Below are 13,346 nucleotides of genomic sequence, written 5' to 3'. Positions count from 1 at the left end.
GAGAGCGAATTTCAAACTTCTTTTGAATTGCTTACAGTAGGGTTGGTACAGTTGGGGCTGTTTCTTACCAATGTCTGAGCTGCCATTCTTTGGCACAATGGAGGATTGATTTACACATGGACTGTCCACTCTCTTCTTTGGAGAGCAATTGACCCATTGCCACTGCCAGGAAAAATGCTAGTTTCAATCTCCTTTGCATGGAATAAATATGTTTGTTTTTTTTCTTTACGGAAATTCATTCAACTGCCGCTAGCTCATCAATAGGGCCCTACCAAATTCATGGCCATGAAAAATGTGTCACGAACCGTGAAATCTGGCCTTTTGTGTGCTTTTACCATATATGATACAGATTTCACAGAGGAGACCAGCGTTTCTCAAATTGAGGGTCCTGACCCAAAAGAGAGTTGCAGGGGGGTCGCAAGGTTATTTTAGGGGGGGTCGCAGTATTGCCACCCTTCCTTCTGCACTGCGGCCTTCAGAGCAGTGGCTGCTGACTGAGGGCCCAGCTCTGCAGGCAGCAGCAGAGAAGTAAAGGTGGCAATACCCTACCATGCCGTCCTTACTTCTGCACTGCTACTGATGGCAGCCCTGGCTTCAGAGCTGGGCTCCTGGCCAGCAGCCGCCACTCTCCGGCTGCCCAGCTCTGAAGGCAGCACCACCACCAGCAGCAGCGAAGAAGTAAGGGTAGCAATACCGCGACCCCCGCACTCCCTACAATAACCTTGCGACACCCCCCTCACTCCCTCAACTCCTTTTTGGGTCAGGATCCCTATAATTGCAACACCATGAAATTTCAGATTTAAATAGCTGAAATTATGAAATTTACTATTTTTAAAATCCTATGACAGTGAAATTGACCAAAATGGACCCTGAATTTGGTAGGGCCCTACTCATGACATATTGAGTAGAAATTAATATTTAGATTCGTAGACCCTGATCCTGCAAACAGTCTGAATACTCATGGGAGTAAAGTTCTCAGTCTACAGGCTCAAGGCTTTAATCCTTTATTGTTTTATTGCAGAATATTATTTTGTAGCCATTATCCAGATTGGTCTACAAAAACTAATTAAAACATTTTACTCTGAGACAGCTATAATATTTAGTAAGATACACAAAGAATTGTTTCAGAGTAGCAGCCGTGTTAGTCTGTATCCGCATAAAGAAAAGGAGTACTTGTGGCACCTTAGAGACTAACCAATTTATTTGAGCATAAGCTTTCGTGAGCTACAGCTCACTTCATCGGATGCATTCGGTGGAAAATACAGTGGGGAGATGTGTATATATATAGAAAACATGAAACAATGGGTGTTACCATACACACTGTAACGAGAGTGATCACATAAGGTGAGCTATTACTGGCGGGGCGGGGAGGGAGTGGGGGAACCTTTTGTAGTGATAATCAAGGTGGGTCATTTCCAGCAGTTGACCAGAACGTCTGAGGAACGGTGGGGGGGGATAAACCGGTTGGAGAACACTTCAATCTCTTTGGTCACTCGATTACAGACCTAAAAGTTGCAATTCTTCAACAAAAAAACTTCAAAAACAGGCTCCAACAAGAGACTGCTGAATTGGAATTAATTTGCAAACTGGATAAAATTAATGTAGGCTTGAATAGAGACTGGGAGTGGATGGGTCATTACACAAACTAAAACTATTTCCCCATGTTTATTCCCCCACCCCACCCCTCACTGTTCCTAACACGTTCTTGTTAACTGCTGGAAATGGCCCACCTTGATTATCACTACAAAAGGTTTTTTCCACCCCTGCTCTCCTGCTGGTAATAGCTCACCTTAAGTGATCACTTAAGTGATTACAGTGTGTATGGTAACACCCATTGTTTCATGTTTTCTATGTATATAAATCTCCCCACTGTATTTTCCACTGAATGCATCTGATGAAGTGAGCTCTAGCTAATGAAAGCTTATGCTCAAATAAATTTGTTAGTCTCTAAGGTGCCACAAGTACTCCTTTTCTTTTTACAAAGAATTGTGAGGCTGTCTATATAATGGTGTAAGAATGGGATTACCCTGGGACGCTGAAAGATGATTGCTAGAATTGATCACTTAAAAATGCAGTTTCTTCGCCTCCTGCCTATTGAAATAGTTCTGCTGCATTTTACAGGACTCGCTGTGTGTTACCAGCTGCAGTTGCTGCTCCCCCATGTTTGTATATAGCAAAACCTCCCCCTTCATATAGTCATAAGATGAAAATCTTCAAGCACAATCTTAAGGAGAAGGCAACTCCATATTTACATCAGCTGCACCAGATCACAACTCCACACTTACTACAGTTCCCTGACCTCCGACTGGTGCAGTATGATTCAGGTAAAGGAGAACCTGTATTACACAGATCTGCTTCCTCTGGCAGCAGTTGAATCTTGTGTATAAAGTCTTTATAATCTCTTCTCCCTAAAACATAGGAAAGTTGGAAGCTCTTGCTGTCTTGCTTCAGAAACTGAAAGCCGAGGGTCGCCGTGTGCTGATTTTGTCACAGATGATTCTAATGTTAGATATACTGGAGCTGTTCTTGAACTTCCATTTTCTCACATTTGTCAGAATTGATGAATATGCTAACCATGAACAACGTCAGGTAAGGTCACTTTGTCTGTTAGCACACATATAGTTGTGATATACTTCTAAATTTTAATTTTGACCATGATACATGAAGAGGAAACCTGCTTTGTCATTTCAAAGTGAATGAGAAATCTAGATTTTGTTCACTTTTCATTCCATCAGAGTGAGTGTAAACTTATTTCAGTATTGGTTTATGGTTCTGCTTACAATTTTTCCCCCCCATCTAGGAACTGATGAAAAGTTTCAACAGAGACAAGCGCATTTTCTGTGCCATTCTTTCCTCTCACAGTCGTTCCACAGGTGTCAATCTTGTGGAGGCAGACACTGTTGTATTCTATGACAATGATTTAAACCCAGTGATGGATGCAAAGGCTCAGGAATGGTGCGACAGAATTGGGAGATGCAAAGACATCCACATATACAGGTGACTGTTAGACAGAGTAGCCTTTTCTATAGCATGCTCTAATTTAAAATTAAAACTTAAAACAGGAAACATTGCTTCTATGTGATTTAAAATTCAGATGGAAAAAAGCTTAATTTTTTAGCTAATTAAGGAAGTCAGACACAATAATAACTAATATTTGTTTGGTGTCTTGTAGCTGTGTTGGTCCCAGGATATATGAGAGACAAGGTCTGTGAAGTAATATCTTTTATTGGACCAACTTCTGTTGGTGGAAGGTGGAAGTTTTTGAGCTTCCCAGAGCTCTTCTTCAGGTCTGGGGAAGGTAGCCAGAGTGTCTGAGCTCAATACATATAGGGACAGATTGTTAAACAGAAGAGGTTCACACATGCTGTAGAAGACCACTTAAAATGAAGTGCCAGCATTTCTGTGACGCTCAAAAGTTTGTCCCTTCCACCAACAGAGGTTGGTCCAGTTAAAGATATTACTTCACATACCTTTCTCTCTAATTAACAATATAGTCTGTCTTAAAAACAATAGATTTTGTGAAACATTTATACTGAAGTCTTCTGTAGTATGGAAAATTCACGTTAACAATCTGCTAAATTGCTCTTGATTTTTCTAGATGAATTACTACCCTTTGGTATGTTAATTTGATCACTAATAGAGAGTTTTATAATGGATGTGTTTGGGTTCCCTTCATGGAAAATGTTACGGTAAGATCGGACTGAGAGGTGAAAAAAATCATAAATAACGATCACAATGTAAGAATGCTCAATGGTAGAAACTCCTAGTATAGATTCTTTCTCTAATGTTTATTATTAAATTATATGTTTCACAAATGCTGTTGTTTTTTATTTGTAAATAATGGCAGTTTTATTAATGATAGCCCACCCTTTGTGATAAATCTAAGACAAAGTAAATACGATGTCAAGGGCTTGTCTAGGATAAAAGGTGTGTCCTTAAATTGCGTTAGCCTAGTATGTTTTAACTAGCATATTTTACAACTATAGTGTATTTTTAACATGTGTTAGCTGGGAGGGGGTGTTGAGGCTTCACCTCAACCAGCTTATGTGTAAATACAACTTGCCCTGTCCACACTAGAGTTTGAAAATATGTTAGTTAAAATGTGCTAGCTAACACTGTTTAAGAATACACATTTTATCCTCCTCTAGACAAGTTCAGCTTTATTGTTCAGGGTATTCTTTGATTTCTGGAAACCATTGTGAGAATGGTATAACAAATTCTCTGTCATTTTTTCTAGGCTTGTAAGTGGTAATTCTGTAGAAGAAAAGCTTCTGAAAAATGGCACTAAGGATTTGATCCGAGAAGTAGCTGCTCAGGGAAATGACTATTCCATGGCCTTTTTAACACAGGTACTTTTATGTTTTTTCATTTTTTTCCCCAAAAGAGATTTCTCATAATTGATATGACTTATTTATCATAAAGCCAGAGGGTTGTAGAAATGTATTTAGATTGGTATTTGAGTTAAGCAATCAGTAATTCTAATATATGTCTAGTTAATACACTGTTGTTAAAAGATATATTTGGGCCACCTAGTGGCCCGATAATATACAATTGTGCTCAAGAGCTGGGTTTGATTTCAGCCTGGTCTTTTACCCATTGATTTAATTCTGTGGAGCTCGAAAGGATAGAAGTGGCAATATATAGCTTTGAAAATGGGGATATAAAGTGCAGGCATGGGAAATGTGAACTGTGGGCCCTTCAGAACTCCCTTACAGTACAATTGGTATACAAAGTACACTTATCCTTCTCTACGCTCCTCTGGCAAAAATGTACTGAAGAAAAAGGAACATCTTTCCAGAAATACTGTCAGAAAAGTTAAAGATTAATTTTTCTCTCTTAACTAAGATCCTACTTATAAGCTCCATTTGCCCCCAAGTTAACTGTGAGTAACATCAGAAATTGAATGAAGAACTGAATGTACTTTTTCTCCTCTCTGCCCTTCCACCAAGCAAACTATCCAGGAGCTGTTTGAGGTTCATTCTCCTATGGAGGATTCTGGTTTTAGAGTGAAAGCAGAGGAGTTTGTGGTACTTTCTCAGGAGCCCTCTCCAGCAGAAACAATCTCACCCAAAGTTGCAAGACCTTTTATAGAGGTAATTGCATAACACATTTGTGTTAATGGGCATCAGAGGACAAGAGGAGAAGGTACAACAGTATGAGTTGAGTCTGAAATGTCTGCCTTAACTTTTTGAATTCTCACTTTTGAATTCCATTGTTTAGCTTTTTTGTATAAAATTTTCTTCTGTTTTAGCAAAGTTTATAAAATATATATAGCTGAGTAGTCCATTGGAGCTGTTTGGTCTCTTTGCTGAATACATACGTAAATATTTATTGAAAAAATTTGCATCGTGTATGGTCTGTTTTTTTTAAACATATTCAGAATGTAAACAGTGGGATTTCCTTACCTGACCTGTGCGCATGATGTGTATTAACGCTAATGGGAGATGAACACATGCACGAAGAGCAGAAATACCAAATTACTCCTTTTAATAGCCCTCTGCAAAAGTAATTCTTAATTCTACCTCTGCGCGTGTAGCTTTTTACAATAGTGTGGCTTTTTATTTAACCAGTTTCTTCAAGGTACTAGAGCAATTGGTCTACACAATAAATTAATTGCTTGTTGTCCTCTGCGTTTGAAATCAGCTAGTATCTTGAATTATAGGAATAAGAAAGCCTGTTCATTTGTTAATGGTTGAAAGTAATTTTTGGAAATATTTAATTTTTTTAATGCCATTATAGTGTGTGGTGTAGGGAGAGCACATTTAATGGCAAAGTAGACAGGATGTATATTTGTATAGTTTTCATTCAAAATAGTTGATATTGGGTGTGGGTAGAGCTGGTCCACTATGACAGGGCTTAACACTTTTATTGTGAAAGCATGTACTTGTGTTAATTTGTGACTTTATTTACAGTCTTCAGGTTGCTCGAAAGCTGATTGAAGTCCATGAAAATCTTTCCATAGACTTCAGTGGGCTTTGTGTCAACCCTCTTAAGCCTATTTTTGTAATCGTATATTGTATCTTTTAAAACCTACATTTTTTTAAAGGCTCTCAACAGCATTGAACAAGAAGATGAAGAGCCAAACAAACATGTACAAGAAGCAGGAGCAGAATCAAGCATAAAACCTTTAATTTCAGAACTGTCTGAGCCAAAGTACAATGAAGAGCCCTCGCAATTGCAGGAGTTAGTTGCTATTGTGGATCAGGTACCATGACTTTCCATAAACATTTTAGTTCAAAAACTTCAGCTTTCTGCACTCTGACCCTGGAGCAGCTTGGCTTTCTAAAAGTCTGATTCTGCTCCTGTTGAAATCAGTGACAAAACTCTAGCTGACTTTCATGGGGCATTATACCTTAAACAAAGGAGGTTTATTTTAAATGACAGCTTTGGTAATCCCTGTTTGCATTGTAACTTTGTTTATCCTCAACAATAACTGTGTTCTCCTAATGTATTCCCTTAGCTTACTCCAATTGAGAAGTATGCTTTGAATTATTTGGAGCTCTTCCATGTTTCCACTGATGAGAGTAAACCAAGAATAAGTGAGGTAAGGTATCAGTGAATACACATTCTTGTATACTTCTGCAGTACATACAAGCAGAGATACATCTTCACTATGAGTGGAAAACTCCTCCAAAGATATTTGATTTATCCTAGGCACTATTATGAGCCTTGGCACCATAGTATCTGAGCACCTCACAAACAGTATTGAATTTTTCTTCCCAAGACCCCTTAGAGGTAGGCAAGTATTATTCTCATTTTACAAATGGGAAACTAAGGCAGGGACATTCACATGGCCATGGTCCTGCAAACACTCATGTATGTGCATCACATGAAATGTAGGAATAGTCCCATTGACTGCAAAGGGATTGCTTATTTGAGTAATGTTGAGCACATGCATAAATTGCAGGACTGGGGCCCAACTATCTTGCTCAAGGTGACATGGGGTGTCTGACGGAGCCAAGTAATGAACCCCAGATCTGAGCTTATTTATTCACAGGCTAACCCAAATGATCCTTTTAAACATCACTGGGGAGCAGAAAACCACTTATTAAATTTTCGTTAAAGAAATGTTTAACAAAATGCAGGTTATAATGTTTAAATAGTGCTCTACCTGAAAATTAGAAATTTCAAAAGAATATTCCCATTTCCCAAAATGCAAATTGACAATGTCCCTGTCAAGATTTTAGTCCATCGGGTAGTACTCTGTCGAGCTTTATAAATGGACTGAGTTGTCACTTAGGTGGAATTGAAAGCTGCAAAAAAAGCATGGGAATTTTATCACATGAAGGAACTGAAAGAAAAGGAGGAAGAAATGCTTTGGGAAGAAGAGGAGGAGGAACTACTTACCTACACTCGGGAGGATGCATACAACAAGGTAATGACTTAGAGATTATTGTCACTTAATAGCTATTCATTTTTGGTGTTATGCAGTCAGTTCACTGGCATCATTTGAACTGTTGTCTCTCTTTGCTTTATAGGAATATGTCTACGAAGGCCCAGATGGACAAACAGAAATAATGCCAGTAAGTTATTTAGGCTTTAATCTGTTTGAAGAGAAGAAATCTGTAGTTAGTTAATAAAACATAATGACATGTATACTGTGTTTTGTGCAGCTTTGGACTCCCCCTACCCCACCTCAGGATGACAATGACATCTATATCGATTCTGTTATGTGTCTGATGTATGATACCACCCCAATTCCAGAGTCTAAGTTGCCCCCAGTGTACATCAGGAAGGAGCGTAAGCGACACAAAACGGATCCATCTGGTAAATGTTTGGTTCAAAAAAGTTCTGAGACTTATGAGCTGAAGGCAAAATTAAATTTTACATAGTGTCTTCCAATACCTTGTGCCACATAATCGGTGTCCAAAAAAATCAAAGGGTCTGATCATGCAGTTTTTACAGTCAGGTTTGAAGTGTCTGAAAGTTTTGTCTGTTTAATAGCTGCAGAATCAATTTCAAAACAGGATAGTCATGAACTATATAACTTGCCTATTACAGTCTCTCTTGCCACTCGTACATTGGGACTTATTGTTTAAGATTCCTTTTTACTTTGTCTGTCTTCCTTTATACTGTAAACAATTACAATGTCTCATTTCTAAACCGGTTCTTTTAATATAGTAATTGGGCCAAAGTTAATTTGCAATATGCTTAGCTGTTTAAAACTTATCACATTATTTATAATGTGAACAATTACAAAAACTACTGGGCATATTAGACTTAGTTAAACCAGTGATACTCCGACTCAGGCTTGCAAGTCGCAAGTGGCTCTTTAATGTGTCTCCTGCAGCTTTTGCATCAGATGATATTAAAACGCTGTGTGATTTTAATTCTTAACTGGCCAGAATGCTTTTACTATGTTGTTAATTAAGTTATCAACTTGCAATAGGTTATTTACTTATTTGCTGTGACAATAAATATAATATAGTACCATAGTAAATGACCCAATGAATTGGCTCTTTTGGGTAGTGTTGATCTCCGATTTGTCTCCTGCACCACTGAGGTCTGAATATCACTGAGTTAAACGATACTTTTTAATAGGTAGCTGTTGGTTTAACCTACAGTCATTAGTTTTATGCACAGCCAGATAGTCACTACTGATTTGTATGTGTTGCTTGCCATAACAAAATGACCTGTTTTACTGTCTCACTGAAGATGGCATCACTTTTCTAGCTGCAGGTAGAAAGAAGAAGCAGCGCCATGGAGAGGCTGTTATTCCTCCTCGATCACTTTTTGACCGAGCCACTCCAGGGATGTTGAAAATGCGACGAGAGGGCAAAGAACAGAAGAAGAACATACTGTTGAAACAGCAAACGCAGTTTGCAAAGCCTTTGCCAACTCTTGTCAAACCAGCTGCTGAGGCTGGACAGGACAATCCTGAGTGGTTGATTAGTGAAGACTGGGCACTACTGCAGGTAAGATGAATGCTCTCCTTTCCAGTCTCATCATTTTGCTATAATGTAATTATTAATTTCGGAATTGGCTATTTTCTGACTTTATCCCTGTAATGCTATTTCTAGTTTCTAGGGGCTAGACTGGCACTTTGCAGTCTGTTCTGAGTGAGGGGCAGCCCGTAGCTGCACTGCTACAGGAACAGATCAGGGACCAAAACTGTGACTGTCCGTCATAGTTCAGTGCCTGTTTTCCCTTTGCTCCACAAAGGAAGTAAGCTGCACCAGCCCTTTTCCTGGCCCATCTTTCCGTACATGCCAGATCAGTTGTGCTGGCTGAGGCAATAGAAAATGTAGCTGAAATTCTGTACATCTGTGTGGGAGGGAGAAGCTTCCATCAGATGCTTCAGCTTCAGGCAGCTGCTCTTCCACCCCCATGTTGTAACCAATATTGTGGCAAGCTTGTGCGGGGGGGCGGTAAGAGCACCTTATACTCAGTTATTCCTCTGCACAGGAGTGCAGGCTGGTTCTCTAAAAGGGTTTTTTGGGGTTAGCCTGAGAATAAGGTTTCTTTATGATTAAATTAATGGCCTGACAACACATACAGAAAACATTTAGCTTAGAAGTTTGTAGTGATTTTATTTGTCACCCTGAATTTTGCACCTTTTGATTTTCCAGGCAGTGAAGCAATTACTGGAACTTCCTTTAAACCTTGCTGTCATGTCACCGGCGCACACACCCAATTGGGATCTCGTTAGTGACGTTGTTAACTCATGTAGCCGAGTCTATCGCTCACCAAAACAATGCCGAAACCGATATGAAAATGTCATTATTCCAAGAGAAGAAGGAAAAGTGAGTTGAAGTTGAATGGTGCATCCTTTTGAATTTCAGTTTGTAGTGTTCTTTTTCTGAACTCTGTAAACATGGTTTTCTTATATATTTCAATTTATATATAACTGAATAACTTTTAAAAGTATGTAAGAGTATCCTTATTTGAATTTTCACTTATTTTGTGATTTACTTTGAAAAGAAAAAGCACCTGAACAAAATCTGCCACAAGAGATCTAACTTTCCTTCTTGTTTTACAGCTAATGTATGAAGCTAATCCTAAAAAGAAGACAAAAAGCATTTATAAGGTGTGTATTGGTATTCTTTCCAAATCAAATCTAGACCCTGTGGTATTTAAGATTGGTAGAGGTGGGCAAATGATTCCTTGAAGATCTATTGAGTATTTCTTGAATCGTGAAACAGCAGTTAAAATTCTGACTCTCTTTTTGCTTGTTGGTACGGTAGATTGACACCAGATTTCAGCACCTATAATTAGTAGCTAAATTTGTAATTCACACACACAGTTCCGTTGTTTCAGCTTAATCACTAGTGAGTATTTGTCCACTTCACAAAAACACCGCATAGTTCATCATGATTATTATCATAGTACTTAACATTTATACTAGCACGTTTCATATAAAAATTTAAGTGATTTAGAACTAATGAATTAATCTTTAAAACACCCTTGCGTGGTATAGTATTATCCCCATTTTACAGATGAAGAAACTGAGTCACATAGCTAAGTGACTTTCTCCAAGCCACACAGCAAGTTACATGACAGAACTGGGAGTAGATCCAGAAGTTCTGCCTTTGGTCCCATTCTCTGACTAGTAGTCAGGCTCATCTCTCATTTGCCGTTGCTGCTCAGGAGAAGCCAAGTTCTAGAAGTAAAAATGGTGCTGGAGAGTAACATAGCTTTGTTAGGAGAGCTGTGCTGTGGTAATTTTACAGTGCTTGTATGCGATATGCATAACATAACTATAAACAAATAGCCAGTGGGCTGTCACTTCACATACACTCTCAAAATCTAAACTAAAACAAAGAGTATCTTTCAAATTAGAATTTGCCATTCTGTGTATCTATAGAGTGGAGATTCCAGATACAGTGTGACCTTGGGATCTGCTCTTTTTTTTTTCTTTTTTTGTATTTGCGTTATGTAGTGCGCATAGAGTTGTGTGACAGCAAATTATAAGTAATGCTAGGCAGAAATCAGTCTGTAATCGATTAAGCTGGACTGTGTGTTTTTAAGGAATCTACATTCATTAGGTATTTGTGCATAAACAAGTGTCATTTTAGGTTTTTTTAAATGTAAAGGTTTTTTGTGTGTGTTTATTTTTAGACCAAAAATAGTCGTCCGCTTCGTACCAATCAGATCTATGCCCAAGATGAAGGTGCAACCCACACCCAGCTTTATACTAATCATTTTGAGATGATGAAAATGATTGCAGGAAAGAGAAGTCCACCAATCAAACCCCTGTAAGTAAGCTAAATGAGGATATTTCCTATTTCAGTATATACTAAAGGTGCCCCCAGCCTTTTAAACATAATTATATTCTCAACCACTCTCCTAGCAAAGGACCGTTTTACTTTCTCATGTTTGTGATGCAAACATGCTTTTCTGCTTAGCTGTTTGTCTCTCTGTTCTTGAACTCTTCCCCTTACCCCTGTTGTCCTGTGACTGTGAGGATGGAACTGATAACTTTTCTTATGTGGGTTAATTTTTGATCCTTTTCGGTGGGGGTGGGGAGGGGCGGTAGTGGGGCAGAGAATACCCTTTAAGAAAAGTCTCCACCGTACAGCACACGTTCTTTCTGCCTAAGCTACAAAAATCCTAGTAATATCTTATGCTTATTTGTGTGGCACCTGCCAGCTACATTTATTTAACGTTTACTGTAAAAGTCTGTCTGTCTTAATGCATCCATCCATGTATGAGCATGAGTGCTGCTGGGAATGCTCAGAAATGCAAAGTGTTACCTTACAAAACATATAAAATTAAATGTTTCTGCTAAGGTTTTTTCTCTCCAGTAATGTAATTTTGGTTAATTTCAGACTTGGCATGAATCCTTTCCAGAAGAATCCAAAGCATGCTTCTGTGCTTGCAGAAAGGTGGGTCGTTACTGTCTCTTAAAGGGTTTAAAAATGGCTTAAAAACTGGGATTTTGTTTTTAAAATATTCATTTCTAAATTATTTTATTGCTTTTATTCCTAGTGGAATCAACTATGATAAGCCACTTCCCCCAATTCAGGTTGCATCCCTCCGAGCAGAGCGTATTGCAAAAGAGAAAAAGGTACATCTTTACATCTCAATCATATAAACTGACTGCAGTAAAAGCAATCAAGTGAGATGCCCTTCCATCCTATGCCTGAACTTACCAACATTGTGTTCTGAGTTTGCTATGAGTGGGTAGTTGTAATTTGTGGGCATTAAACCCGTATTACTTCCTTTTACTTTTGAGCTCAGTCTTTTCCTGTTCGATATCCTACTGCAGCAGTAGTCCACTAATTTCTGTCTTCTAAATAATAACAAAATAAAATTGCTCTAGAAAATGAATTATGGGAATGTGACATGAGCTGACTTCTAAGGGAAGTTGGCCACGATAGTGGCCTGCACATGCAGTGTTCCAGTCTTCTCTTTAGTTGAGTTTGAACATCAAATTCCTGAAGCAGGAAGTTTCCTATTGGCCTGACTTAATGTAATAGTATTCACAAGCACCTAGGACTCTCTTTTCTTGAGAGACACTCAAAAAGTAACCTACTTCCTCATTTTATTGTTGTTCATTCTGTAGCCCCCATTCATATTTTATCCAGTAAGAGCTGCCCTGCTTCATCAGCTAATGTAAGGGCATGCTATATAGAGCACACCTGGAGATCGGTTACTAAGCATGTTGATGGCTAACTCCTGACTGAGTATGGAAGGTTTGTTTTATGTGCTGTTTTGAAGAATTTACTAAACGTATTTCTTTTACGCTTCCCAGGCTTTGGCTGAACAGCAGAGGGCACAGCAGCAGACAGGCCCACAGCCTCAGCAGCAACAGCAAGCTGGCCAGCAGCAAACTCAGCAATCAGCTGTGCAGCAAGCGCAAGCTCAGACTCAAGCCCAGGTAGTTCAGCAGCCACAGGCAGTGGTACAGACTGCAGTAACTACTGTGGCCAACACGGCAGTATTGGTAAGAAAGGGAAGGCTTGCCGCTTCTGAAGCAGCGACTTCAGTTCTTGTGTGTGCACCATCTATGCATACGTTCTTCATATTGAAAGTGAGAATTCTGACTTGATATAGAGCAGGTTAAGTCACAGTACCCTGTTCATTTCCTGGATAGGTTGCATATCTTGGTTTTCATCCACTCACTTATTAGGATTCCTTGGAGAATTCATGCTAGAATTGAGATAGTAGGCTGTGGTAGTCTCTGATGTGAAACTGCCATCAACAAGGACATCAGCCAGTAAAACTACCTCTTTGTCTGATAAATCTGAGCAGATACGGGCAAGGTACATGAAAAAAATTCATCCAGGTAATTTGGGGAGTACAACTTCTCTGTAGTGTTTTTTGTTTGTTTTTTTTTAAATCCCTCTACCTGTGGAGATCTTTTATCTGGAGGAATATGGCACAGTGCAGTTCAAGAGATGCAT

At 38.9% G+C, this 13,346-nt stretch overlaps 1 protein-coding gene across 16 annotated transcripts in view; it reads left to right on the top strand.

The window, feature by feature from the left end:
- Positions 1 to 13,346, top strand: part of LOC140898632 (E1A-binding protein p400-like) — a 63,498-nt gene that overhangs the window by 37,020 nt on the left and 13,132 nt on the right. For 13 of the 16 annotated variants that reach the window (XM_073312731.1, XM_073312730.1, XM_073312734.1 and 10 more), the window contains 17 exons: positions 2,122 to 2,324; positions 2,420 to 2,589; positions 2,801 to 2,997; positions 4,238 to 4,349; positions 4,950 to 5,093; positions 6,047 to 6,205; positions 6,461 to 6,544; positions 7,241 to 7,375; positions 7,479 to 7,523; positions 7,614 to 7,767; positions 8,656 to 8,915; positions 9,570 to 9,743; positions 9,980 to 10,027; positions 11,059 to 11,195; positions 11,769 to 11,825; positions 11,929 to 12,007; positions 12,695 to 12,886. In XM_073312731.1, coding sequence (XP_073168832.1) covers positions 2,122 to 2,324; positions 2,420 to 2,589; positions 2,801 to 2,997; positions 4,238 to 4,349; positions 4,950 to 5,093; positions 6,047 to 6,205; positions 6,461 to 6,544; positions 7,241 to 7,375; positions 7,479 to 7,523; positions 7,614 to 7,767; positions 8,656 to 8,915; positions 9,570 to 9,743; positions 9,980 to 10,027; positions 11,059 to 11,195; positions 11,769 to 11,825; positions 11,929 to 12,007; positions 12,695 to 12,886 — 2,350 coding nt within the window. The remainder of the gene's footprint in view (positions 1 to 2,121; positions 2,325 to 2,419; positions 2,590 to 2,800; positions 2,998 to 4,237; positions 4,350 to 4,949; positions 5,094 to 6,046; positions 6,206 to 6,460; positions 6,545 to 7,240; positions 7,376 to 7,478; positions 7,524 to 7,613; positions 7,768 to 8,655; positions 8,916 to 9,569; positions 9,744 to 9,979; positions 10,028 to 11,058; positions 11,196 to 11,768; positions 11,826 to 11,928; positions 12,008 to 12,694; positions 12,887 to 13,346) is intronic. The other 3 variants (XM_073312727.1, XM_073312736.1, XM_073312737.1) reach the window with 1 other exon arrangement.

This window comes from Lepidochelys kempii, chromosome 15 (assembly GCF_965140265.1).
Source record: "Lepidochelys kempii isolate rLepKem1 chromosome 15, rLepKem1.hap2, whole genome shotgun sequence".
Lineage (NCBI taxonomy): Eukaryota > Metazoa > Chordata > Testudines > Cheloniidae > Lepidochelys > Lepidochelys kempii.
Note: the sequence above shows the minus strand (reverse complement) of the source record. Positions and strands in the feature narration are given on the sequence as shown.